We start from the raw sequence: 27,786 nt of genomic DNA, 5'->3' as shown, positions 1-27,786 counted from the left end.
ACTTAAAGTCTAAAATCAGCCTTCCTGATAGTGAGGTGGCCTGCAGTACAGTCGTGGTCTTTCAGGGGACCTGGCTCCATTCAGTGTGGCTCTTCCTTCCCTCCCCTGGCTCCTGAAATCCTGAGCATTCATCGGTAGATGGGGAAAGAGGAGGGACCAGCGATTCTCACACTCTAATGTGCATACAGATCACCTGGGGATTTTGATGAAATGTAATTCAGTTTTAACAGGCTCCGGGTAGGTCTGAGATTCTCATTTCTTACAAGCCCGCAGGTGATGCTGAGGCTGCTGAGCCAAAGGCCATCCTTGGAGAGAAGAGATGAAGGATGGAGTGTGGGGGAGGGAGGCAGGCATGTTTCACGGACCAGGTGCGGAGAGGCATCCACCACACTCATGCCCCTTGACTGAAACTCAGTGGGATGCCCCCCCCCCCCCCCCCGACAATGGAGGGAGGCTGGGGACTGGAGCCAACTGGCTGCGTGTGCAGCCTCGCAGGTCAGGGCCCACTCCACCTCCTCCATGAGCCTGTTCTGCTACTGAGGCTGGGAAGAAAAGAAATGGGGGCATGAGCTGGTGGAAGGAAAGCCTGCCTAAGTCTCTCTGCTGTGGATCATAAGAAGCCAAGGACACATATGCAGCTGGTGTGAACTGGCAGGGGACAGGAGCTGGAGTGTGCACAGGGAAACCATGGGGTCCAGACTGGAGAGAGCCAGGCACACCTGGCTTCTCAGGCTGCCTCCCCTACCGGGAGACACGCCACCGCCGCTGCTCACTGGCAGGGGTAGTCACCCACCCTTGGTGGGGCATGACTCAACTGTCCAAGGACCCCTATGGGGTATGGGCCAGCAGGCAGGTGTAGGTTTGGATTTTGGCTCAGTCTTATCTCTGAGCCTCAGTTCCCCCTTCACTGGCTTGCTGAGAGGTTATGATAATTAGATAAATTAGATGACATGTGTCAGGGCACATAAGTTACTACCAGGCCATAATGACCCTTCATTCTCTTGGAGACCCTTGATGCACTTCCAGTAGTTGATACTCCATGAGATGGGTGAATTTTCTGACTGGCTGGATGGTGACAATTTGACAGCATTTGGTTCAGGTTTCTCTGTCTTAGGCACCTTGTTTCTTCTTTACTTCTCTTTGGTATGAGCCCACCTAGCTGGCTGAAGCAGACATCCCAGTAGAATAGCTCTGGCCCTAGGAATCTGGTCAGGATCAGTTACTGGTGCTCTGCAAGCTAGCTCAGAGGGGAGAAATGTAGGAAGCCTTGGTTGGCCTCAGATCTAAGACACTTTCTTTAATCCAGCTTTGTGAGTAATGATATTGAGGTTTCCAACTCAGTCTCTCTCCTGTGTCCATCTACATTAATTCAGAACTCAGAGGTGAAAGAGTGAGAACATTTGCTACCTTCTAGAACCCCAATAAGGTACAGGTTTCCCAGAACTTAAGAACTGGCAGTTATGAGTCCTTCTGGCATTAGGATGAAAGAATGAGATGCCGTATAGCTGTTGAAGTAGCTCACCTGGACTGGGGATAAGGTTTCATTCTGAATGAAGATTTTAGTGGTAAAGGAAAGATTTCAAAGCAGTGATGATTTTCTAGGTGGAAACATTCATCCCAGAATCACTTAAGCTTGTCCGCTGTATTTTATGATCAGGTTATTTTGCAGAACCATAGGACTCTAAGTCCCATTACTCAGCCTTCCAAGTTGCTTGTGAAATTCCCTTCGGCATTGCCCAGTGGTCCAGGCTGAGTTCAGCCACCTGTGGTGACAGGGGCTCGTCTTGTCTCTGGGCAGTCAGTTCCATTTGCACTAGCTTCACTCATAAGAAAGTCCTGCCCTTGTTGAACTGAGAGGTACCTCCTCACGGGGTGTCCCATGAGTCTACCCTCTCTGGCAGCTTTATCAATCAGCTGTTGCTACAGTCATGCTGGGTGACCATTCAAAAGGAAATCAGTGTCGAACAACATTGACAATGAGCGTTTCTTCTCATGCTCCTGGGTCTGTCTTTGATTGCAGGTTGGCTGGTTTGGGCTTGGCTTGTGGGCCATATGGCTGTGGTTCTAGCTGTGGAGGTGGCATGACTTGGTTCTTCACCATTGAGTCCAGGTGTTCTCCACCTGTGTGTTTTCCTGATTGCCAACTGAGAAGGGCATCGGCCACCTGGGGTGTGTCCTTCTCATGGAAGGTGTCAGTCATCCCCAAGGGCAAGTGCATGTCAAGCCTCGGGTTGAATCCTTCTATTTACATCCTGTTGACCAAATCAAGTCACATGGTGACAGCCAATGTCTATAGGTAGAGACACATCTGCTGCTTCTCCTGGGAGAAACCACACAGCCAATGACAAAAGCCTTGGATCCAGGGAGGGATCCAGGGTTTCTGGGAATAACCATGTCATCTGTCTAAGCCACTCAAAAAAAAAAAGAAAAGAGGCTCAATTCTTTCTATAAGGTAGCTCCTTTAATGTTGGGACATAGTAGTTATGTTTTGTGCAAATGGCAATAATAGCAAAAACTTTTGAAGTTAGAATCTGACCTCTTCTGTCACTGTCCAAGCGGCCCAAGAAAAGCCATTCAGTTTTGAAGGAAAATGAGTGTCTTCTGCCTCCCAGGACCAATCTGAAGATTAAATTGAAAAATATATGAACAAGACACCTAGTGTTGTCACTGGTACTCTGTAAGTGCTTAGTGGGTGTTACTGCCCATTCTTTCAGAATGTCAACCAGTCCGTTTCCCATTTCTTGAGGAACTTGATTGCTTGCTTGCACATACCCCGCTTTTATACTCTCTCCTCCAACCTGGGGTTCCCTGTACTGAACGCAAGACTCCAGGTGGAATCATTGGAACAGTGGCACCTCCCGTGTTGTAGAAGCTCTACCTCCATTGAAACAGCCCAAGTTCACATGGGTTTAGTTTTCTTATTTCACCTGCAAAGGTTCCAGTTAACTAACTTCTTGGGTTTTTTTATTCCAGGTTTCTTTCAAGAGCTGCTAATTGTAATGTTTCTCCTGTACATGTTTATAGATTGTCTACCTTGCAGAAAGTCTTCCTATATGTTATCCATCCCTTAATTGTTAAAACCTCATAGGGAAGGGAGGGGGTTAGGGATAGGAAAGACAGTGGAATGAATTTGACATAACTCTCTTATGTACATACATAAATACACCCCAGTGATTCTCAACATCTGTACATCCACAAGACTGGGATCCTAATTAGAATAAGATATACTCCATGTTTGTATAAATATGTCAAAATAGGCTCTACTGTCATGTATAACTAAAAAGAACAAATAAATATAAAAATAATCAAAGGGGGATCAGTAGAGGAAAGATGCAAAAGGGTGGGAAGCCGGGAGGTAGGGAGAAAGTGCTCGGAAGTGATATTGGCTAAATTTATATTGTTACGTTGTGTGCATGTATGAATATGTAACAACAAATCCCATCACTATGTACAACTATAACGCACCAATAAAAAAATGTGGGGGGAAAAATCCCCTATGGTGAGTAGGGGTTTTTTTTTTAGCTCCAAATACAGAAGAGAACACTCAGGTTCAGAGGAGATACAACTCCTCGGGTCAACCAGACCCTGCCTCCTAGAGTGACTTCAGCTCTAGCTCTCCTGTGGCTACTGTGTGTGTGTATGACTGATTTTCAAGGATTTTCTTTCTCTCTCCTTGTTTCTGCTTCCCACCCCGTTGTGGGTCTCCAGGGTCCTTCATGATGGTGAACAGCTCCGGGAGGGCCTCTGGTCAGAAGGCCCACCTTCTCCTGCCTACCTTGAAGGAGAATGATACCCACTGCATCGATTTCCATTACTACTTCTCAAGCCGTGACCGCTCCAGCCCAGGGGCCTTGAATGTCTACGTGAAGGTCAATGGTGGGCCCCAGGGGAACCCCGTCTGGAATGTGTCTGGGGTCGTCACCGAGGGCTGGGTGAAGGCAGAGCTCGCCATCAGCACCTTCTGGCCGCATTTCTATCAGGTATGACATTTTACCGTGATTTACACCTGTAGACCTCTTGCCTTCTGACAGTGGTTAGGTCTGGGAATGACTTCACTTCTTCACTCACTTGTTCAACTTGTGTTTAATGGGCTTCTCCTCCTACTCAGGCCTGGAGGATGCTGAGGTGACCCAGCATAGCCCCTCTCTCTCTAGAGGTCATGGCCTGGAGGAGGAGATGGATGTGTCAATGAACAACTGCAACACAGCAGGATGCATCTGGCTCCCCAGGGTCCTGGAGGAACACCCCTGGAAGCCATTTAAAAATGCCCACTACAAGCTGAAGAGGGAGAGACTATTACCATCCGTGTTTCAGAGAGCTGAGCTGACTAGTCAAAGATCACCCCCGGGAAAGGGGCTGAGGGTGGGAAAGGAACTTAGGATGGCTTCTGAGTTGGGCTGAGTCTTGGAGGAGTGAAATACATTGGGAAAGGGAAGGAGCAGTTGAGCCCTCAGGAACAGTATGGGCTGGAGGGGTAAGTGAGGGATTGTGACGGAGTTTGCAGACTCTAGGATCTTTCAAGGGACATTGCAAAGGGGATACGCAGGAGAGGAGCCTGCAGGGCAGGTGCATGGGTGCTTGAGGGCCGGACTGATGAGACAGAATGCACTTTCTATTCTACAACAGTGCTGCTCAGACCACCGGGGGGCGGGGGGAGGGCTCTTTTCTCCCAAGTCATTGTGGGCCAACATTTTATAAACCACAATAAAAAAAATCCCAGCAGGTCCAAATCCCTCCATCAGTTTCTAAACACCTCTCTCTCCTTCTCTGCTTTTCCTCACTGTGGATCGATCACACAGTGTGCAGACCAGCACCAGGCCGTGGAATACTCTTGGAGGAACACATCTATTGATCTGGTTGTTTTAGCCTGAGTGTTGAGAGGATTTTTTTCTTTTTAAAAAAATTACCAAATCATTAAGGTAAAGATGACTCATTATAAAATCCACCTGTTTTAAGTGTATAACCTGATGGTTTTTAGTAAACCTACTGGGTTGTGTAACTGTTACCATAAACCACTTTCAGAACACTCCCATCATCTGGGTTAAGATCTATTTTACCCATTCCTGTTCTTGCCAAGTTTTAAGCAAGTGACATGCATCTGCATTTGGAGGAATTTCTCTAGTGTCTGAAGCTTTAAGTAAGAAAGTGGCATGCATCTGCATCTGGAGAAATTTCTCTAGTGTCTGAAGCAAAAGATTGACCCAAGGGTGGTACGGCTAGCAGCCAGGCTCTGAGACGTCTCCAGTTCCACCCTTACAAGTGTAGCGCTCTGGATGTTAACATCAGGACTCTATTTATCTATTGAGTTCACTTGTTGAGTTTACATTATGAGATAATTCAAGCTTTATTTCCCTTTTGCCTTGGCAACTAGAAATCAGAATTTAATACTCAATTACCTTCAGCACTTAGCTTAGATTTTTGCTGTATTGTTTCCATTTTGTCTGCAATGGCTCGTGATTCACTTTTCCTGTAATTTGCTCTCCTTTGTCATGCCTTTCCTGAAATTCCTTTTAGAAGCAGGGGAGCCATACAATGATGAGGACGGTGTTGAGGGCAGGATGAGGAGGTGGATACCTACTAGTGTTGGGTGTCCATCATGCTCTGGGCTCGGCAGGAAATATTCTACATACGTTTAACTTGTTGAGTCCTCTGAATGATCCCATGAGGCAGGTGTTCCTGTGATCATTTTGTAGACGGTTAAACTGAATGGGGACACAAGCTCACCTAGGGTAAAAACTTGTTTTGTACCTGTATTCCATCCAATGTGATTATAATGTGAGCCATTTCTGTGATTTATACATTTTAGAAGTCATGTTGAAAAAGCAAAAAGAAACTGGTAAATTTTGATGACATATTTTACTTAACCAAATAAATCCAAAATAAATACCATCACTTCAACATGTCATCAATCTAAACAGTTAGTAGGAAGGCATTTTACTTTGTTTCTTTGCAAGTCTCCATTCAAATCTCATTTCAAACGCTATGTTTTCATTGGAAATACTGATCTGTACTTAGATTTCAAAAAATGTACAATCGTAGAGGTGGATTCATATACACAAGTTGCTCCAAACTGAAAAGGTTTTCAATAACTGAAGCAAATATCAGTCTTTAAATTTGAATTTAAAGTAATTAAAATGGAATGAAGCCAAAACAATTCGGTATCCCAGACTCACTAGCCACATCTCAATAGCCACGTGTGACGAGTGACTTCCGTATCAGAGAGCACAGGCCAGAACTCTCAACCCCTTGGCTACGCAGCTTCCTCCAGTTCTTGACAGGGTCAGCACACCTGGCCCTCCTGGGTCAGGAGATGAAGGGTGACTCCAAAGCTGGGCTCTGGAAGGGACTTGGCCTTGGTGTTGAGTGAGTTCTGCTGGTGGTCATGCTCCATCACATGACTGTTGTGTGGCTGCCTGTGTAGTCCGTGAACCTGGGTGGGAGGGTTTAGTTAAGGTTTGCATTTGGAGTCCCTCGTCAGAGGCTCCAAGGAGTGGGTAATCAGATGACATACGTGGAGCAGGGCAGTGGCCATCCACAGCAGGAGCTACCCCATGGCCCCGACTGCCGCAGCCTGGAAGGGGACCTGCTACTGTGGCCACACTTCCTTCCATTCTCTCTCATCCCTCTCTGCTCTGCCTGTCCATGGGGCAGCCAAGGAACAGAGGCAGGGACTGAGGAAAGTTAGGAAGACAGTGGAAAGGATGGAGGAAGTAAGAATGGAGGAAACAAATCCTGAAAGAACTTGTAAGTGAGAGGACAGGAGAGTGGTCACATGCGTGTGTGCAGAACACCCCTCGCCCGTTCCATTTGTCAGTCACTTTGCAAGCATCCTGTCCCAGCTGGACAAGTGCCAGTGATCTGGAATGCAGAGGTGTTGGCAAAGCTCAGCCTCAGGGTGGTCAGTGTGGACCATACTCACGCGTGTCAGGTGAAGCCCCCACTTGCTCTGGTACAGCACCAATAGCCTGGCAATAAAAGGGCTAAAAAAGAGAGTCCTTTGCCTTTTACAGTTGTCACTAACAATGTGATGTATTTTATCCTAGATATTTTGAGACAAATAACATACCGTTGGCTTCATATTCTAGTGTGCGGTATGCGCAGTATGTTTTAACTAGTACCAGGCCCACAGCCCTTTATTTTAAACTCATGATGTCAGATGCGTTTCAGAACTCACAGCATTTGCGCTCTCAAAGGTAATGAGTTTGCATACACTGGGAGGGGCTCTGTGGCAGTACTCAAGTGGACTGATATCTCTGCAGCAGAACTTACACATATTCACAACAAGTGGGATAAATGGAGACTATAAATATCATCAAAACAGCTCAGCTCAGGTTTTACCACCAAATTATATAACCACTAGGTAAAATAACTTTTTCCAGAGCATTTGGGTCTCCATGTTCACTACCTATTTTAGTCAACTTTTTCACTGCTTGTGACTAAAAGGCCTGACAAGGACAATTTTTAAGGAGATAAAGTTTATTCGGGGGCTCGGTCCACAGACAGCCAGCTCCAGTCTTCAGGGCTCAAGGTGAGGCCAAACATCATGGTGGAAGAGTGTGGTGGAGGGAAGCAGCTCAAGACAGGAAGAAGAGAGAAAGATATAAAATATATACCTGAAAGGCACACCCCCAATGCCCACCTCCTCCAGCCACACCCTACCCGCCTTCAGTTACCACTCAGTTAATCCCCACCGGGGGATTAATCAATTCACTGATTGGATTAAGGTTGTCATAACCCAATCATTTCATCTCTGAATGTCCTTGCATTGTCTCACACATGAGGGACACCTCATATCCAAGCCATAATACTGCCTGCAGTTGCATGAACAGGAGAGCAGCTCTTGCCTGAGTATTGTGGGTAGAATCCCCACTGCCCACGAGCACTTGTTTCCTGAGCTGCTCAGCAGTGAAGGGTGATATGGTCCAGATCTCAGCATTTGGGAAAAGCTGCATGGTGTGTCTTCTAGATGGCACAAGCTCACTGTTCAGCAGGCATTCTGAGGAGTCAGGAAGAAACCTATTGGTATCTAACATGTCTCCTAATTAAATTTGACCTTGGCCTCTATTTGTTACATGACCACCTTAGTATAGAGATAGTTTTCTAGAGATAGGCGGCCTTACATCATAGGTTGCCTGAGAGCCCTGGTTTGCTTCTCTTATTTTGGTGAAATTTTTGAGAGCATCCATTTCATCTTGTGTCCTAATTTGGATGATAAAGTATAGAGTTGCCCCATCTGTAGATATTTACAGAATGTGTACCAGTACACGAGTCTTTGGCTTATATCCTCATTTTGTAAGCCAGGTAAATATTTTCCATACAGAGGCAATCAGAAAGTATTTTGGCTTATGTGGACCTTAAAGTCTCTGTTGTAAGTATTCAACTTTGCCACTGTTCTATGAAAGCAGCCATAGACAATATGCAAATGAATGGACACAGCTGTGTTCCAATAAAACTTTATGTACAAAAATAGATGACAGACCAGATCTGGCTTCCAGGCCATAGTTTGCTGAACCCTGGTGTAGATGATAAAACTGAGTCCAAGAGATGGATAATGAAGTCCAAGAGCATGCACAGCAGATCATTGGCAAAACTGGGATTAGAACCCAAATGCGCCAGACCCTGTACTGTCCCCTGGTATCATTGAGTATAAACATCAACTCCCTCCATAGATTCGTAGACCCCCTGTTGAAGCCTTAGGGCTCCAATTAGAAATGCTGTCCTAGGGCCTGGTACAGATGGGCCCGGGATGGGGCCATGGGCCGAAGTGCAATAATCAAGAAAACTGACCCAGTACTGGGACTGTGTTGGCTGTGTGTTTTCATCACTGTGACCAAAATGCCTGACTAGAACTATTTAGAGAGGGAAAAGTTTATTCTGAGTTTACGTTTCAGAGGTTCAGTCCATGGTCAACCAACCCCATTGCTCTGGGTCTGAGTGAGATGGAGTTTCACGGCAGAAGGGCATGGTGGAGAAAAGCTACTCCATGGTAGCCAGGAAGGAGAGAGGGGGAGAGAGAGAGAGAGACAGAGACAGAGACAGAGACAGACACACACACACACACCAGTATCAGGGACAAAATATAAGCCCCAAAGCTTGACTCAGTGACGTCCTTCCTCCAACCTCGCCCACCTGCCTAGAGTTACCATCCAGTTGGTCCATTCAGATTTTCAATCCATTAAATGGATAAATTCACTGATTAGGTTACAACCCTCATAATGAAATCATTTCACTGAACATTCCTGCATTAATACGGGAAATTTGGGGGATGGCATAATAGGGACAGTCCCTCTATTTGCCATGCTCTTCAGAGGGATTTGGAGGAAGAGGGCATTTCTCCAGCTCCCCGTGGTCTGGGTCCTGGGCGGCCTGTCGATGTGCACGGTCGCTCCCTGCTTTAGGCAGCAGCAGAGGGCATCACTCCTGAGTGCCCGCGACTGTGCCTCGGCCCTCTGGCTCCACGCTCTGTGCCCTGAGTTTAGGGAAAATAGCTTGCTGCTTCTCAGAATCTTCTGCTGTCTGACTGTGTCATGTTGGTGGAATCCTGTCATCATCTGGAATCACAGTTGTCTCATTTGTGAAATGGGAAGAGGAATAGGTACGACAAAGGGTCCTTCTGTGGATTCAAATAGATGACACAGATGACATAGGCTGCCTCGTCAGGCTCGCCGAGGGCCTCAGCGATTACTAGAAGGGAGGAAAGAAGGAGGAAGTGAAGGAGGGAAAAAGATAAAAAGGGGAAGGAGGGAGGAAGTCTTCATAGAAATACACACTGCTGCTCCACCTGTCCCTGTACCTCAGTGCCCCCTGCCATAAGCAGCCTGGTCCAGCAGAACTCTGATTTCCAAGGCATCGGCTGCTACAGCATCGGGACATCATTTCCTGTGCCTGAGCTTTGCTGGGGTGGTGGGGAGGGCACTAATGTATTCACAGCAGCAATTTGGAAAAGATTCGTCTCTCTCTTTTACACACACACATGCACACACACAGCCACTAATGGATATTTGCATGGCCACAAATAGTGGAGCACACACCTGTGCCCACACACTGCATGCTCTCCAAATCAAATGCACCCACATGTGCATCCCACATGCACCCTTGGGTATGGTGGCCATAGAAGGGAACATCCCAGGAGATTCAAAGGCAGGAGAAGGTGGGCCTTATAATTCACCTGATCTCCAGCTCTGGTCCTGCACGTATGATTTTAAGGACTAAATACAATTTTGGTTTTCAGCATTGCTGGGCTTCAGACCTGATGGTTTATGTATTCATTTATTAAAGTCATATTTCACAGTGCTAAAATTGGCTGTAGCTCTGTAATAAACACAAATTTCATCTTTCTTATTACCAGGCTTTCTGGCATTGGGCCTTGGCAAGGTCCCAGGTGAAAAAGTCCCTGCACAGATCATCCCTCATACCTGTGCCCCCCAGGAAAGCAAGGGCTTGTTAAACACCTGTCAAGTCACATCTGATTTCTGTCTCTTTCTCGGTGGTATTAATTCTACTTTGTATTTTGAATGATTCTGAACTTCTTTGTTATAAGATTAAGAATAAAAGAAAGAAAATAACTTTTATTAAAATTATAGTCCCCTGCCTCTATCCTCTATCACCTGCCCAGGTAAAAGAGGTTTTATTCAGCATTTGTCTTTGCTATGTAGACTCTTGAAGTTAAGACCTCATCTGACTGATTTGACTGGACTTGAAATCCAGTCTCAGGAATTCCCCTTGCATCCAGCACTCCACAGATAGAGTATATTTACTGGTAATTCAGGAGGGTTTACCCCAGCCAGGGCTGGGAACTGTACTCTGTCTTTCCTTCCCCTCATCCCTCCCACTCCTCCTCTAAGTGACAGATCCTCTCCTCATCTTAGACAGGTCTCCTGGGCTGGTGTAAGAAAAAATGTCTCTTAATTTTACTCTAAGCAGTCCTTTCCCACGAAAATTGCTATGGTCCTCTTCCTAAGATGAGTTCTGATAAACCAACGTTTTTCTCTTATTCTTTAAGAAAATATTTGTAGCCCTTTGAAATTTTTTTTGCTATGCACATTCTCTGCTCAAGGACTACAAAAGGTAAGGGTAAAGCACCAAGTCCTTTAAACCAAATATGTGATGTATCCACACACACCCCAATATGCGCACAGCCCACCTTTTTGAGGGGTTGAATGTGGCCATCTCTGCTGAGCCTGTGTTGGGCAGTTACTTCCTGGCTTGCCTGATTCCTTGAGCATAGGGAGAGGTTTGCATCGCTATGCAAGTTCCATCTCCCCAGCGCCTGCACCAGGAGTTTTTAATGATGGGCGGTCTTGATGGAACTTGGGCACTGGGCCATGTGCAGGTGAGAGTAGGTCCACCTGGCAGCCTTAGGGTTCAAGAATGTTCTTGAGAGAAGTTGGAATTCTCAGCCTCTGCCTTTGGCTCAGATCCCTGCACTTGGGGCCTCTATTCCCATGTGCTCATGTGCGCCCCACTGGGTAAACATGCCCTATTCATTCAGTCTTCTCACCCGCCCCCATGCCTTCTGGGGACAGCAGAGTTCTTTGCTCACTCCTCTGTCCCTTCTCCTATTTCCTGAGCTTCATTTCTCAAGGGCCTGGTTTGAGTTTCCTTGTGAATGTTCTTGACTGAAGATGACCATTCTCTCTCTCTCTCCGGAACTCCCAGGCAGGTCTTTCCAACTCAGCGGGTCCTGCCTTCCTCCTGTCTCTTTGTGGTGTCTGTCTCCAAGAACTGGAGATGGCTAGGTCCTGGGTGGAGGCTTCCTGTGATCTAGGGCCGCACCCGGAAGCACATTTGACAGGGTGATCATCTCAACCCAAGGCTGCATGTGTGTTCTGGGGCACCTTCTGTCCATCTCCTGTGTCACTTAAGAAAATTTGCATTCATAGATAAGTGCCATTCCTGATTTACCCCTTTGTGCATTACCTGCCAGTTTTTTTCTTGGCAGGTTTGTTCATTTCTTTGGTTGCTGGTCAAGAGTCCTTTGCACACACAAGGAATGTATTCCATGTAGCTGGCATACACATTTCAATCAGCTTGTCCTTTGACTTTTGATTTGGTTTCGGACAAAACTTAGGTTGACATCATGGTTCTTAAGAAGGGATTGCATAACCTTTAAGAAATTGATTTTTTAGGAGTTTGTCATTATTTTCTAGTTCTAGTAAATTTGGCTGGAAAATGTGTGGCCCCAGACCTCTACAGTTTTCTTGAGAGATTCACTGAGGTTATACTGTGGTCTAGTTTATGATCTTTTTGTAAATCCATGAGCGTTTGAACAGAAGTTTTACTCTCCCTAGTAAATATATTATTATTTACATCATACTATATGTGTTTACTATTTATAATTGTATACGTTAGTTATAAAAGTCAAGTATATAAGATTACGTAAGATTTATACTTGATATCTTTGCATTTTCTATTTGATCAGAGTCTAAGACATGGTTTAAATTCTTCAAATGCTGTTTTTTTCCCATTTTTCCTTTTTAGTCTCTTGTCTCATGTAGTTTTTTTCAATGATCATTTTGGTCCACTTAGTGGTTTTTATTTTTCTCTCTGGTTAAAATTCTACTTTGAGGCATTCACATGATTTTTGCAGCAACTGTTTTCTGTTTATTTGCATTTTCTTATTATGTCTTTGTTCAACTTGTTATTTTTAAGGTTACTGAGTCATTCTGTTGTAGGTGTTTATCTTATAGCATACAATTAGACTTTGATTATTTAGACAGTCTGGGAGCTTTTTTCTATTTTAACCCATTTATATTTATTGTCAAAACAAATATTTTTCTTACTTCTGTCATTTTTATTTCAGAGTGTGGCTACTTTCATGCTTTTCTTGGAATGTTTTTATATATTCTATTTTCTTCCAACCTTTTTTATGGACTTTTGCTTTCGGTTTCCTTTTAATTATTAAAAAGAACACTAGACCCGTGCTGGTGTGTAGAGGCCGAGGTTGATTTACGCTTCTGCAGGGTGAGGTGGCTGTGGCAAGTCTCCCCGGCTCCTGCACAGTGTTGTTTGCTCCTTTTCTCTGAAGGACCGTGCTCTTGGTGAAGCTCTGTGAGGCCTTGGCATGCGGCTGCAGCTGCTGTGTTTCCCGTGGCTCTTTCCTCCCATCACCTCACGTAATTCCAGGCAGCCACCTGCTGCTTCATAGCTCAGCCTTACCACCTGGGGACACTGCCTCTTCCAAGTCATTACAACTTTCTCCACCAGTTTCCTGCTCACTGCTGGAGCTCCAGGCCCCACTAAGAACACAGCTTTGAATCCCCTGGCCTGGACCACATGGTCCGTAAACAAATTCCACATGGAGCTTTTCCTGTGGGTCTCTACCCACCTGACAGTCCATCCACAGGCTTGAAGGAAGAACTAAAACACAGGAGGGAGAGGCTCCATTTTGGAGGCTGCCTTGGTGATGGAGATGAGAAAAGGTGGCAGGTTGTACCAGAGCTGTGACCCTAAGGTCTGACTTGACCCAAAAGGTTACTTCCTGTGGTCCATCCTGATAGCCGAGGTGGAAGCAGATTTGAGAAATGCTAATAATATCAAATCAGAACGAAATCGAGGTGGGGGATGAGGCCGAAGGAGAAACCAGATCTTGGGCTCATTCAAGCTGGATGGGTCAGAGTGCCACCTGCTGGGTTTTGTATTTCAGGCCCAGTGGGCAACGTGGAGAAGAGTTGAGGGGGTGCTTCTGGATCTGCTGCAGACATGTTGCAATTGAGGCATCAGTGTGATATCCAGGGGGAAATATAAACCCGGGAGCTAGAGAAGTGAGACTGATGTTCAGGTGGAAGATCTAGGGTGCAGAGCTGCCCCTGAGGTCACCCGTGGATGGCAGTGATTGAAGAGAGAGTGTACACAGGCGCTGGATAAGTAGAGGACGCAACGGAGACAGAGGAGTGCCTACAAACTCATGGTAGAATCGTCCAGATGTATGGGAGAAGCCATGAGAGTGAAGTGTCCCCTGAGCCCAAAGAACAGAGAGATCCAGAAAGGGAGAATGCTGACAACTGTAGAAGAATTGTCAAGTAGTAATAATAGTTATAATAGACATTTAGCAAGAACGTTCCATTGTTCTAAGTCAAGTGTTAATTCCCTTAATTGAAAAAATTACCCAATGAAGCAGACACCATAATTACAGAATCAGAAGCAGGGACACACAGCAGGAAGGTCACACATTGGTAAGTGGTTCAGCCACCCAGGTATCCTGATTCTGAGCTTGAGTGTTCCACCATCTTCCTTCTTAAAGTAAGGCAACAACTGGAAACAATACCTACTGGATTTAGCAATTAGGAGATTATTCGTGTTTATCATTAAGACAGTTTTGGGGGTGGTTTGGAGGCAGAATCCAGATTATATAGCAGGTTCAAGTTTTGCAGTTGGAAGAAGGAAGTGTTGGGAGTGAATGGTCGTTAAAACAATTGGGAATTTGAAGTATTATTGAAACACAGTTGACTGGTAATGGAGAAGAACCTACCGCAACAAGGGGAGTAGTCCAAGAATGTATATATGTCAAGGTCAGGGACAAAAGAGCGGGTTTGGAGATACAAGATAGAGCAGGATAGAGAGATAACCAAGAACCAAGAAGCTGGATCATGCAGAGGGGGTCAGGGTCAAGAACCTTGGCATTCCTTGCAGAGAAGAGATTATAGGTGGTATGGATGAAGATGAGGTGTGTGGGTGAGAAGTGAGATGTCAGCCCCTCCTCATCATCTTGCCTCTTGAAGATGTGATGCCTGCTGGGATTGGCTGGGTGGATGCTGAGAGAGGAACATTTGTGTGAGATCGGGAGTGGAGAAGGCAGGCCTGTGATAGCTCGGCAAAGTTCAAGTAAAGTAGGCTTCAGAGGCACTGGAACTTAAGGAGAGCATTATATGGATGATTAGCCAACACAGAGGGGGCAACCAAGACTTGTTGAGAATGAAGAAAGATCCAGGCAGATTATAGACTCTGGAAAAGTAAGAGGTCCAAGTACCCTGTGAGCCTGAGAAGTAGGTTAAAGAGCAGCGAGTTAGGAGAGGACCGTGGGGCAGGAGAGCATTCCAAGATCTGCAGGGGAGTGCAGCCAAAGTGGATTGGAGTAGAAAGTCATCAGAACTTGGGAGGTGGTAGTTTTGGCCACGTTGCCCACACAGGTATTCATGTGACCTTGGCAAAGATAGAGGTTGGTGTTGAGGGAAGCTGTGAACTGAATTAAAAAATATTTTATGGAAATAAGTCATTCAGTTGGGAGTCAAAGAATGTGTTGCTTTTACTTCTGGATACCAAGATGCAGTTTGCTGCTTATTTTTAAAAGGTGTTCTTAAGAACTCATGTGGCTCGTGTTCATTGGGAATATACAATCAAATCAGGCTAAACCTCATTGGCTTATGCTAGCTTCAAAGTAGGCATTTCCCACTCTTCCTAGGGTAGTTGAGGTATTAGGAAGTAGTTGTTCCCTGTGCTTCGTGGGAAACCTGAATGGGAAAGATGCAGATTGGGTTCCCCAGGTCACGTTTGGGATGCTTTTCTTGTATCTAAGTGTTATTTGTGAAATCCATTAAAAATGTTCCACGTGGCTGACTTCCATTGCCAGTCACCGAGTGTGGCCTTTTTGCCTTGTTTTGAAAATCTGAGTCAGCTTCCAGGGTGGCGTGCTGTCCTAAAGTGAGTTCTCTTTGGTTGGTTCTGATGGGAAACTGAAGCATCCAGGGATTGGGGGCTGGGAAGTTTCCTAAGATGAATGTCTACAACCGTTTCTGCAAAATTGACTCCCACCCTGTGTGTGTTGCAGGTGATATTTGAATCCGTCTCTTTGAAGGGTCATCCTGGCTACATCGCTGTGGACGAGGTCCGGGTCCTGGCTCATCCATGCAGTAAGTCCACCCCCTTCTCCCATCATAGCCCTTCTCCAGCCACATCGGGTAGCTCAGAGGCTGTAGCTTACTCTCTTCATTCAACTCACAAACATCTCTCTCTCTCTCTCTTTTAATCCTTCAAAACTGCTTACATACCCAATGCAATCAGTCCTGAATAAATCCATAATTTTGTCGGCCTGTTCAACAGGCAGCACCTCCAGGAATTTGCAGAGAGTGGCAAAACATCTTCGTTGGAATCTCTCTCCATTATTAAGGGAGTCTAAAGTCCTGATTGTTTATTAGTGGGATTCAGTCCACTGAAGTGGAAGAATTAGAGGGCTTTGGATAGAATCTTGTGCAATTGTCTTAAAAAAAGAACACCACCAAAACACTGAGAAATTAGCACACTGTTCACTCACAGGGAAAAGTACCCTAAAGCTATTAATTCTTTTAAAATAATTTTAAATATACTCATCAGCTCCATGTAGGCGTGGGGAGAGATTTCTTGTAGTGGTTAGTACTTTTGGCGTGTCAAGAGTACTCACAGGCATCCCACTCCTCCGTGCCCATCCTCTTTCCCTTGAAGTTCCCTCTGAAGTGTTTAGTCTAAGACCTTTAAATGTGTTTCAGCAGGGAGACGTGGTTCCTGTTGAGTCAAAGAGGGGCCAAGTCCTGCAGCAAGTTGTGATGGCTTCATGTCCAGAGACATTTGTTCAGATGGACTGTAATCAAAGGGATATGCAAGAGAATTATGGAACCCCTACAGTTCATTAGTGCTTCATACATTGGAGACTCCCATCAATTTCTTGGAAGCCATCAGGTCTAGGTAACCTCTAGTGGGGCTCTCTCCACTCTCCCCATATGATCATGAGTCACAGTGTTAGTCAGCTTTTAGTTACTATAATGGAATATCCTAAGTAGACTAACTTTATAAGGAAAAGAGGTTTATTTAGCTCACAGTGTTGGAGATTTAAGGGCATGCTGCTAGTATTGGCTCAGTGCTGGTAATGGCCTTCTTGCTGCCAGATTCTTGATAGATTGAAGAACACCACATGCCAAGAGTCAGAGAGAGCACATGTGTATGTCTGGTCTCTGTCCCTTTTCTTACAAAGCCACCAGGCTTCAATCGTAAGTGCTTCATCCCAATGACCTTCTCTAAATATAACCACTTTCCACAAGCCCCACTTCTCAACACCACAGTTGGACTCAGTTTCAATCCTCTTTGTGCCATGAACATATGGCTCTGGGGATCAAGTACCTACATGAGTTCAAGGGGATAAGCTATATTCCAGCCGCAGCAGTCATGCCCTGTGGTACAGTTCTTTGCACCTTGAAACCTGTCATGCACACTCTCCTCATGTCCCTTTTAGTGCTTCTGTTTAGGGACTTTTCTCATCCAAGACCCATCATGTTGCTGTAATTGCAATTATTCTTTTCACTTCTTCTGCAGTGAGTTTGGCAGAATCTCAACATGGCTTCCTTCCCTCTTCTTGCGCTAGAAGAGTACCAGACTGACTCCTTGTCTTGGATCACCTTCTCTGGAGGAATTTGGGACAAGTTATGAGTCCCAGACATTATTTGGGGGAACTGGGTTTGGTGTCTATGGAAAAGGGACCCTCCTCCTCAGGAATCAGCCAGCATCTCAGGAATCTGAGGTTCTCTAGATCCTCTCTTGCTTTGGCTTAAGGTCCCTGCTCTCTGGCTTACTTCCTGGGATGGGTGGGTCTGCCCATTCAGGCGTGTCTGGGGAATGTCTCTGCTGAACCAGGCTTTGTATGCAGAGACTCTCAGAAATCCCCCAGCTCTTCAGGGTTTAGATGGTGGAGCTGAGGACGAGGGCCCATGGCCAGATGAAACATTCCCTCCCTCAACTCCTGGGAGTCAGTGTCAGAGGCCCATTGGAGAAAGACCTCTGGTCTTAGACTGGGCAATTGTGTCAGGAGATGTCTGCCCTCTCTGTGACCCTTTTAACCCATACAACCCTGCACAGTCCCCAGTTTCAGACATCTCCCTGAAATGTACCTTTGGCCTTCCTCAAGTCCTGGTACGTGGTCCCTAGAGGGCTTGCCTACTTTGCACCCACAATGAGTCGCTACTTCACAGCTTGTGCTGGGTGCCTGGACTTGGCTCCTCCCTGCAGAATATGGCTTAGCTTTCTTTCTGTGCACCCCAGAACTCTGTGCTCTGGTGAGAATTTTGTGTCCGCCATAGCACTCAGCCTTGACCCTGTCTCTTGTTTGTTGATAACTGACAGCCTCAACAGCCCATATTAGCTCTGCCGGAGATCCAAGAATTGTCCATGGTTTTCCATCACAGGCAAAATTTTCCTTTTATTTTCTGAAAAATCTCAGTCTCTGGAGAACATATCTGGGTGCCTTTCCACCTCCAAAATCTCATGGCTCCTCTTGGAATCCTCTCCTTATTGGGGTTGCTATGGATTTAGGGTTTTCCTGAGACCCCCCATTTCCTCCTCCCCTTGCTCTTCCTCCTCTTCTCTTGCTGAGGAGTGTGGATTGCATGGTTGTAGAATAGCTGAGAGCCAGTTACCAAGCAAATGGGCCATGGATATAACTCAGAAAGATGTGACCCTGGTTTTATTCCTGCATAATATGCTTTGGCTGAGTTCAACCTCAGTGCTTAGGTGGCTTAAGCACAAACTTCCCAGAAACCACAATGTGAGAGCTCTGTAAGAGTGACTAGGTTAGAAACAGTCCATTTAACTGCCTGTACAAATACTGGGTATATGTTCACCTGAGCAGCCCCTGGGTCACGTAGACTTGAGTAGCCCCTTTTCTAGGGCGAGCACTCAATCCATATCTATTTCAGGAATTTATTCATTCTTTCTTTCAATAAGTCAATTATTGAATGTGAGCTATGTGTTTAAGAACATTTCTTACTTTCTGGGTAAGAAAGATGAGGTCCTTGTCCTCCTGGTGCTGACTGAGCAGGAGAGCCAGTGAGGGAGTAGATACTAAATGCATAATTAATATTAAATAAGTAGAGAATGATTCCAGATAGTGATAACTGCTGGGAATGTAATACATACAAATGACTGGGCCAGAGGGCCCAGTGGTCAGGGGAGGTGTCTATGAAGATGTGAATCATAGGAAGGAGTTCACTCAGAACCTTTGGTATCACCGTGAGCAGTGAAGATGTTAATGAAGAGTAGGGAGGCAGTGTTGGAGGGGTTCTTCTGGATTTAGTGTGACCTTAGTTCATTGTTAAAGGATCTCTTGGGCTACTCTTTGGAAATGAGTTGAAGGGCCATAGAGAAGGTGAGGAGACCTACAAGGAAGAACATTCTGGAGCAAGAGGCATGGTGGCCTGGACCAGGGAGGTAAAGAGTCAATCATTCGTCAACCAACAGGTGTTTACTGAGCATGTCCTCAGTGCCAGACACTATTCTGGGTTTATGGAAATATGTAAGACTGATTCATTCTCTGTCCTCGTGGGCTTCCATGGCATGAAAGAGACTGAAAATATAACAAGTAATGAGGTGATTCTATGATATACAACAGATGGAGCATTGCTTTGCTAGGACTGCCGGTAGCCCAGACCGGGAGACGTAAGCAACCGAAGTGTATTTTCTTATGGTTCTCAAGGTTAGAAGTCCAAGGTCAGTGTGTTGACAAGTTTGGTTTCTCCCAAGACCTCTCTCCTGGGCTTGTAGGTGTCCATTCTCACTGTGTCCACACGTGGTCTTTCCCTGGGTGCAGTTCCTTGGTGTTTCTGTGTATCCACACTTCCTCTTCTTTATTGACACCCATTAGATTAGAGTAGGGCACACAGTGGTCTCATTTTAACATATTCACTTCTTTTAAGGCCTTTCTTTCAAAATACAGTCACACTGTGAAGGACTAGGGGCTAGAGCTTCAACATATGAACTGATAACATAGGAATTGTGGGCACAGAGTTCGGTCCATAATAGATGGCAAGGAGTTCTATGAAGAAACATGACGAGGAAATCAGTGGCTAGATTAGAGATGTGTTCAGGCACTACAGCTAACTGGTCTTGTCTGAGGGATCGGATTAGTAGACAGAAGCATCAAAAATGTCTACTCCCAGATTTCTGGATTAAGCCAGGTGGAGCAGGTCTGGGGAGAACAGAGCACATGCCTGCCTGCAGAGGCGCTGACCACGGGCTCAGGGACTGTACACGAGATAGCATGTCATGCAACCTACTAGTAACTCCTGAAGGGTCCTTTAGACTGAAAGTACTCTCCCAACCCTCAGCCTCAGAGTCAATGTGTCCATGACTTATAGATTGTTAAAAATTTAAATCGATTGAAAAATATGCACTCCCTTTATGTCCTCGAGCTTTGTAGTTCTCTGTTTGTCTTTCAAAACGTCCTGTTAACATATGACCAGAGTCTATCAATAAGTGATTCCATTAATTATTCCAAAAGTTAGTGCCTGCCCGGTGACTGCATCCTCCATCAGTGAGAACTGAAGCTGGGACTGTGTAAACACTTGCCTGGAAGCTTCCGAAACCATGACCAAAAGCCAGGCGTAATATTCAAAGGAAATCATTTTCTCTTACAAACCCCCTTGTCTCTATTTTATAGCCCATTTAGCATTTTTTTTTGTTGTCATTCCCAAAGTATTTTAGCCATAGTTTCCATCCACTGCTGTTTCTCAGTGTTAGCCATTAGCAGGGCCACGGCAGTTAGAACCGTGTACGATAAATGTCAGCGTGATTTTCCACTCGGTTTCAAAGTTTCTAACTCCTAAGTTGACTTTTAGAATTTTTTAAACCTATTTTTTTTTCCCATCACAACCTTGCAGGGCCATGTCCCTGAGCCCACAGAGCATCTGCAACACGCCTCTAATGTATGTACTGAGCTTTCTCTTCAATTGTGTGGCTTCCCACTGAGCACTGTCAGGTTTAAAGAGCGAGATAAAGGGCACAATAATATGTCTTCAGATGCTGCACTGACATCTGCAGGAGTTTAAATGTCACCAATATCAAGGCATTTTTGCCCCAAATGCACAACCAGTTTTCTCTTAACCCTATTCATCAGGAGCCCATTTTGGGGGAGCTGAGTCTCCGTGGGGAGGGAGAGTGGGATGCTGAAGGCCAGGATCTGACCTGATACTGAGCTCAGCTGTGTCTGGCTGAAGGCTGGTGAGCAGACCTGGGAGAATCGTTTCTCTCTCAGAGCTGCAGTGGCTGGGGAAGTCATGATGAAGAGGTGCTGGAGTCCAGGGGTGGAAGAAAGAGGTCACAGAGGCCGGAGCCCGGCAGAAGGGGACCAAACCGGTTGCCAACATAAAGAGGATCTCCAGAGAGATCCGTCACCAGCCAAGGCTGAGCCAGAGCCTCAAAGATCAGGGACAAGAGCAAGGACCTGTGGAGGGAAGGCTGAATGAGAAGAGACAATTCTCATGATCCAGGATCCCCTAAGTGCGGTGCCCGGAGAGGTGGTGCTACGTCTGGATCTCTGAGGCCAGACCAGGTGAGACTGGTCACAGGGATAAATGCAAACAGTGTATCCGAGACCTCAGACTGATAGAGCCTACCTGCCAGTGTGTTTTGCTAAGTCTGCCTGATGTTTTAATAAAATTAAATAAATTTAATAAAATTCAGAGAACATTTCAGAATGAGAGATTACACATCAAACCGGGATTTCCTACTTCCCTCGAGAAGTGGATTGACTGACAACCCTGGGCTTAAGCCCTATCATCCTCCCTCCCTCTGCTGCCCCCTGGTGGAGCACAGGTCTCCCTCCAGTTCTCCCAGGTCCTCACCACTCCTTATCGCCTTCCCAGTGTTGAGGTTGGTGGCCGATGCCAGTTATAATTGTAAGAGTTGTTTCTATTGCAAGATCTTTGTTTCACCCCAGTTTCTATCAAAAGTGGGGAGATGAACGATGGAGCAAGGAGATGGTGTTTTTGCACCTGTTGATTTACAACCAAACCATTTATTAATTTCTGTAACTGTCTGGTTTCTGTGGGCACATGCGTTTGACATCTCTGTTGTAGATCACCGGTGCTTCCCCAGAATATTAACACCAGGGACCACGAAACATCTAATTTCTGAATCTAGTAGGGACTCAAGATGAAAGTATCAAGAGGAAATGTCTGTGACTTAGAAGGAAGAAGTGGGAGGATTTGGAAATAAGGAGAGGACACTGATATCAAGACAATCCATCTCTAATTGCTCACGTCCCATAGCTTAACCATTTGCTCAGCATCCCGAAGACTCAAGCGAGGACCAACTTCTGTAACACCCAGTCTGGAGCTTCCTCGTCTTGGAGCCCAGACTCTGTACACCCTCCTCCACTGGGTGGATCTTTCCCCCCCTTTAAACCTGTGGCATCAACAGATTTACATTGTGCACTCTATTCCCACCTGAAGAATTGACTTGAACTGATAGTTCCAAAAATAACTTCACAAAATTATACAGGAGAGCCAAAAGGAAACAATTTCAGGCAATCAAAGCAGCATGACATTTGTCAGGTTGACTAGATGCAGGGAACTTATACTCTGAAAAGTCCACAGGAAGGGGTCTCACCTGGGCCTTGGACCGTCAATGCCACTCCAGCCACAGGGCCCTGAAGGTGGCATGTGGGGTCTCCAACCTGTTGTCATGAGTTTAAAACCTGGACAGAAGTGAAGGCTTTCTCACAGTCGGTGTGCCTGGTCACACCAAGCTTCATGGCTTTTGCTGAGCTTAGCAGGCAGTGACACAGATCGGTGGACAAGATAGGTCACAACGTGAAGCCTGTGGGGATAAACAGCAAGGAAAGGGATCATTGCAGAAGCTTTGGGAGCAACGAGCGAAGCCTGGAGAGCCAGCGCAGGCATGCAGGGCCCTGCCGTCCGCCTACATTCCCGAAGCCCAGGAAGCAAGAGAATGTGCTAGGTGGAAGCCAAGTGTTGGATAGAACGGAGCTGCATGGAGCTCCGTCTCTGCCTCTTGCTGTTGCTGTGACGCCCTGGAACATCACACCCATTGGGTTCTACCTCTAGCACTAGCTTCACAGGGATGCCATGGAGTTAAACTAGAGAAAACATGCAAAGAGCTCCTCATGGTTCCTGGCCTGGGGCTTAGGAGCGTTTTCATTGTCACTCTGTCTCTCTGTGTCTGTGGCTCCCTCTGGACTGACAGGCAATGTCCCTGGTGGATCCTCCTTGATCTTGTCAGAATTCCCCATGTGGTCCCATGCAGGGGCAGGTCTGGCACAGTTCTCCTTAGTTTTGTTGATGGTGGTTGGACTCCTTCTTGGTGCGCAAGGAAGAAGCTCATTCTTGTGGTCATAGATTCTCAGCTGATGGAGAGCTAATGCTGCTGTTACGTGGAGACCTTATATAGGGGAGAACTTGTCTCCATAAACAAGGGAAGTAAAGAGGCACATGCTTAATCCTAGGACTGATCCACAGACACTCTGATTTTTGTTTGACAGTGCTTTTCCCTGTTATACCCAGTCTGCAGAATCAGGGTCCCACTTCCCATATGTGCTCAGGAGACACCATTGCTTAGAGTTAAGAGTGCATACTCTGGGCCCTTATGAACTTGGACAAGTTCCTGTGCCCTGTGCAGTAGGGATGGTACCACCACCAGCTGTGTTGGATTAACGAATCACTGCTCACATAGGACAGCGTCCCATAGAAGCACTCAGTGAATGCTGAGTGTTCTCTTCCCCGCTTCTCCCTCTTCTACTCTTCGTTGTCCTGGGAGTCCTGGATTCATGTCTTGGCTCCCCCACTTCCTAGATGTCTGACTGTGCCGAACCGTGTAGCCCCTTAGAGACTTAGTTTCTAATCCATGAATAGGGATATCATGCACCTCGTGGGATCTCTGAGGTTTAAGTGAGATAATGCATGTCAAGTTCACAGAATAGTGCCAACTCGTTACGTGATCCATCAGCTCTTCCCCGAGCCAGGCCTCTTTCCAGTCACAAAGTCCACCCTACCCAGTGCCACGGGGAAGTGTTGCAGGCTGCCAAATCCTGTCTTCATCCGTCCCTTGCTTTCTCTCCTAGGAAAAGCACCTCATTTTCTGCGACTCCAAAATGTCGAGGTAAATGTGGGACAGAACGCCACATTCCAGTGCATTGCTGGTGGGAAGTGGTCTCAACATGACAAACTTTGGCTCCAGGTAAGAATGAGAGATGTTCTGCTCAAATCATAATAAGGGGAGGGGATTTTTTAAAGCATCCCTGCTCTTCAGATGGTTCTCCATCCACCATCTTGTTAAGTCTTTTCTTTTTTGGGGATGGGGTACCAGGAATTATTGAACACAGGGGTGCTGGACCACTGAGCCATACCCCCAGCCCTATTTTGTATTTTATTTAGAGACAGGGTCTCAATGAATTGCTTAGCACCTCACTTTTTGCTGAGGCTGGCTTTGAACTCACTATCCTCCTGTCTCAGCCTCCCAAGTCCCTGGGATTATAGGCATGCATCACTGTACCTGGCTTGTGAAATCTTAACCACACATCTGTTAGGTCAGCATGGGTATGACCATTTTAGAGATGGAGGAACTAAGGATCAAACCTCAAAATTTCAGAAGTAGAATTTGTGAGAGCAATCTTTTCTGACTCTCTAACGAACTTTGTCTCCTAAGCCCAGATCAACAGGGTTAAGGCAAACTGAATATTTTAGGTTTGGGGTATATGATATTAAAAAATATTAACTAGAAGGTTCTTGGATGTCCAGTGATTCATTAATGCACATCCAGGTAAAATCAAAGTCATTCTTTTCCTGGAGTAAGTCCTTAAAAGGAATAACCCATCTATTCTCTGGTTAAATGAGTCTGTCAGTTAAGTCCACCAGGAAAGTGTTTTACGCTTAAATCTGTTTTCCTTTCATTTCTGCTCATTGATGCTACTTCCCTAGCAAGACGAGAAAGGGTCTTTTAGGGTAGGGGACACCGGCAGGGGCTGCAGCAGAGGTGGAAATCTAATAGAGCATGAGCATACCACTGTCAATGTGAACAGAGTCACCAAGTTCTGTTAAATGATCTATTTAACATTTTTAAAAAATTATTTTTAAACAGCTTTATTGAGCTATAATTGAGATGTTATACTTAAAGTATACTTTTTGATAACTGTGATATATATTTGTATGTGAAATTATTTCCATAATCAGGATATTGAACATAGTCATCACCTCCCAAAGTTTCCTTGTCCTGATTTTTAGTCGTTCCCTTCTGCCATTCCCTCCCCAGTGCGTAATAGGCAATTGCTGGTCTGCTTCTGATAGATACTGTGTATTAGTTGACATGCTCTAAAATTCTATGTAAATGGTGTCATGCTGTATATACTGTACTTTCACTCAACATGATTATTCTGAGATTTATATCTTGTTGTGTGTACCAGTAATTTGTTGAGCTAGTTTGTGCTGAAATATATTCCGTTGTGTGAATTTGTCTATATACCTGTTGATGGACACCTGTCGGATTGTTTCCAGTTTCTAGTTATTACAAAGAAGCTGCTGTGAATAATCATGTGCAGATTTCTATATGCACTTATTCTTTCTGTTGGGTAAATAGCTAGAAGCCAAATGACCCGGTCATTTGACAGATGTATATTTAACTTTTTAAAAAATGATAAACTGTTTTTCAAAATGGTAGTACTATTTCCCATCCCCTCTGGCAGCCTGTGAAAGTTCTGGTTGTTTTACAGCCTCACTAGCACTCAGTCTGGTTGATCTTTTCAGGTTTTACCATTTGGATAGGTGTGTAGGGCTACCTCCTTATGGTTTCAAATGTCATATTCCTGGTGACAGCATGTTTACCTGTGTTCCTTTACCCAGATAGCTCTCTGCACACTTTGATGGGAGTTCATACAGTCACTTCTTTTGAATTTGAGCCCATTTTCTACCGTTGGAAAGTCCTTGGGCAGAAAGCCCGGCCAGGGACTGAGAGATCTTCCTTGCTTCTTAGCAGAATAGTAGAATGAAAATAGCTGTCGTGTCTGCCCATCTCACGTCCCTGGGCTGCCTGCAGATAGCAAGGGGGCATAATTAGCTTCTATGCCGTCCAGTATTAGGCGGTGTTATTTTCTCTTTTCATTATAGTTAGTGTGCAGGTGCATCTTGCTCCCCAGAAGCTTTGCCACTTCAATGGCATTCCTCAGCTGCATCATGAGCGTGAGGTGGGACCATCCAGTATTTTCAACAACTTTATTTGGGTTTTCCAATTATTTTGTGATCATTCTTGCTACAGTTCTAAGTTGTATGCCCTAGACCTTAGGTCTGTTAGCAGGAGGATGTTAATGCAGAACACAATAGAAGTTTTGAGGAAAATAGATAGAAACCACAGTGTTTCTACAGAGCTCATCCACATCTGATTTATTTATCTAGTTTTCAGCGTAAACCAAATCTTATTTCACAGACGTTTTTCAGGTGACTTACAATGGGCTATGAAACACGACAAGATAGCACAAATTAAAAGTGAGGTTGATAGCACCAGATAGAAGAGGAAGAATACACGGGAGCTGCTAATCATGCCAAAGCTGCATTTCTGCACACCTGCTGCTCACTGTGAGTCACATGCAGAGCCCACAGCGCCACCGCCACCAATGGAATAAAGAAAACTTGTCAGATATACAGTTCACAATGTCTGCGAGATAAACACAAACCAATTGCTCAGGAAAATTCTAACTGTTGTTCACACAGAGGCCAGACAGGAATTGTTCCCAGGAGTCCTCATAAAGAAAACACTGTATGATGTAATGAACAGTATTCCCACCACAGTCTTATTGAGGGCACACAAGTGGATTTCACAGGCCTGTTTCACATAATGATGTTCTGTATAAAAGCAATCTAGAGAGGCAGAAGGAGAGGGAGGGATGGGAGGGGAGCGGCTGTGGCAGAGGTCCCCTGCTTTCTGATGATCAAGCTCCATCCTGGGATGCTTTAAGTTTATCTGGTGAGTGAATAGATCCAATAACTATTTCTCTAAGGAAACCTCCCTTAATATTGTCACCCTTGTCCATATTTCAGGGAATATTGGGAAGGAGACCATTTTTCCTGTACTCCCTAGAGTACCTGCGTGGCTTGTTAAGGACAGGCTTATAGGGAACAGTGTGGTTGGAAGTAGGTTTTACTGGTCTTGGGGGCCTTCAGAGAGACAGCTAATAGCAGGCACTCACACATGCACACACACACTCACACACACACGTGCACACACATGAAGCTTCTTTATGAGGAATTGGCTGGTGTGATCATAGAGGCTGAGAAGTCTCACAGTCTCTTCTCTGCAAGCCGGAGGCCTGGGAAAGTGGGGCAGGGGGTGTGATTTCAGCCCAAGTCCAAAGGTCCCAGACCCAGGAGAACTGGTAGTATAAATCCCAGTCCTAGGGCAGGAGGAGACCAGTGTGCCCTTGTAGAAAAAGGAAAAGAAGCGAAGTTCGGATACAGAGAGGGGGGACTATGTGGACAGGATTTTCAGTGTAGCACAATCAAAATGTAAATGGGTGCATCTTGTCTGGATGATACCTGGGCAGTAGTTAACAGAAACCTTAAATGTGCACATTCTTCCAATGAGTAGTCGTGGTCATTTTCCTAAGGAAATCACCAAAAAATGAGAACAAACGTGTACCTGCAAATATGTCTAACTGGAGAGAGAACGAAAGCAACTAAATGCCCAGCAAGAGAGGCTAATTAAGTAAATGCCGGAGTGACGTAATTAAATATCAGATTATAGACATATATTTAATGACATTTTTGTAGTATGTAATTAAATGAAAAGAACATTATCAAACTATATTCAGTATATTAATTTTTATGAAAAACATACATAAATATATACATACATATATATGCATCTCTGTGTGCACACTTATATACATATACACAGAGAACATAAAACACAAACAATGATTGATCGTGATGATGGATCATGCCTGCCTTTTCTTTTTCTGTTTCTTCTGTTCTTCTCTGCATCATCCAAATACTCTAAAATGAGCATAAGGAACTGTATAAACAGAAATAAACATTGTCAGAAAAG

At 45.3% G+C, this 27,786-nt stretch overlaps 1 protein-coding gene across 10 annotated transcripts in view; it reads left to right on the top strand.

Annotated features, from left to right (window-relative positions):
* PTPRT (protein tyrosine phosphatase receptor type T) overlaps positions 1-27,786 on the top strand; it is a 1,026,485-nt gene that overhangs the window by 348,834 nt on the left and 649,865 nt on the right. For all 10 annotated transcript variants that reach the window (XM_079126897.1, XM_079126896.1, XM_079126893.1 and 7 more), the window contains exons 3-5: positions 3,709-3,980; positions 15,767-15,848; positions 23,816-23,931. In XM_079126897.1, the coding sequence (XP_078983023.1) occupies positions 3,709-3,980; positions 15,767-15,848; positions 23,816-23,931 (470 nt within the window). The remainder of the gene's footprint in view (positions 1-3,708; positions 3,981-15,766; positions 15,849-23,815; positions 23,932-27,786) is intronic.

This window comes from Sciurus vulgaris (assembly GCF_902686455.1).
Source record: "Sciurus vulgaris genome assembly, chromosome: 2".
NCBI lineage: Eukaryota > Metazoa > Chordata > Mammalia > Rodentia > Sciuridae > Sciurus > Sciurus vulgaris.
The sequence above is the reverse complement of the archived record's forward strand: the minus strand, read 5'-3'. Positions and strand labels throughout refer to the sequence as shown.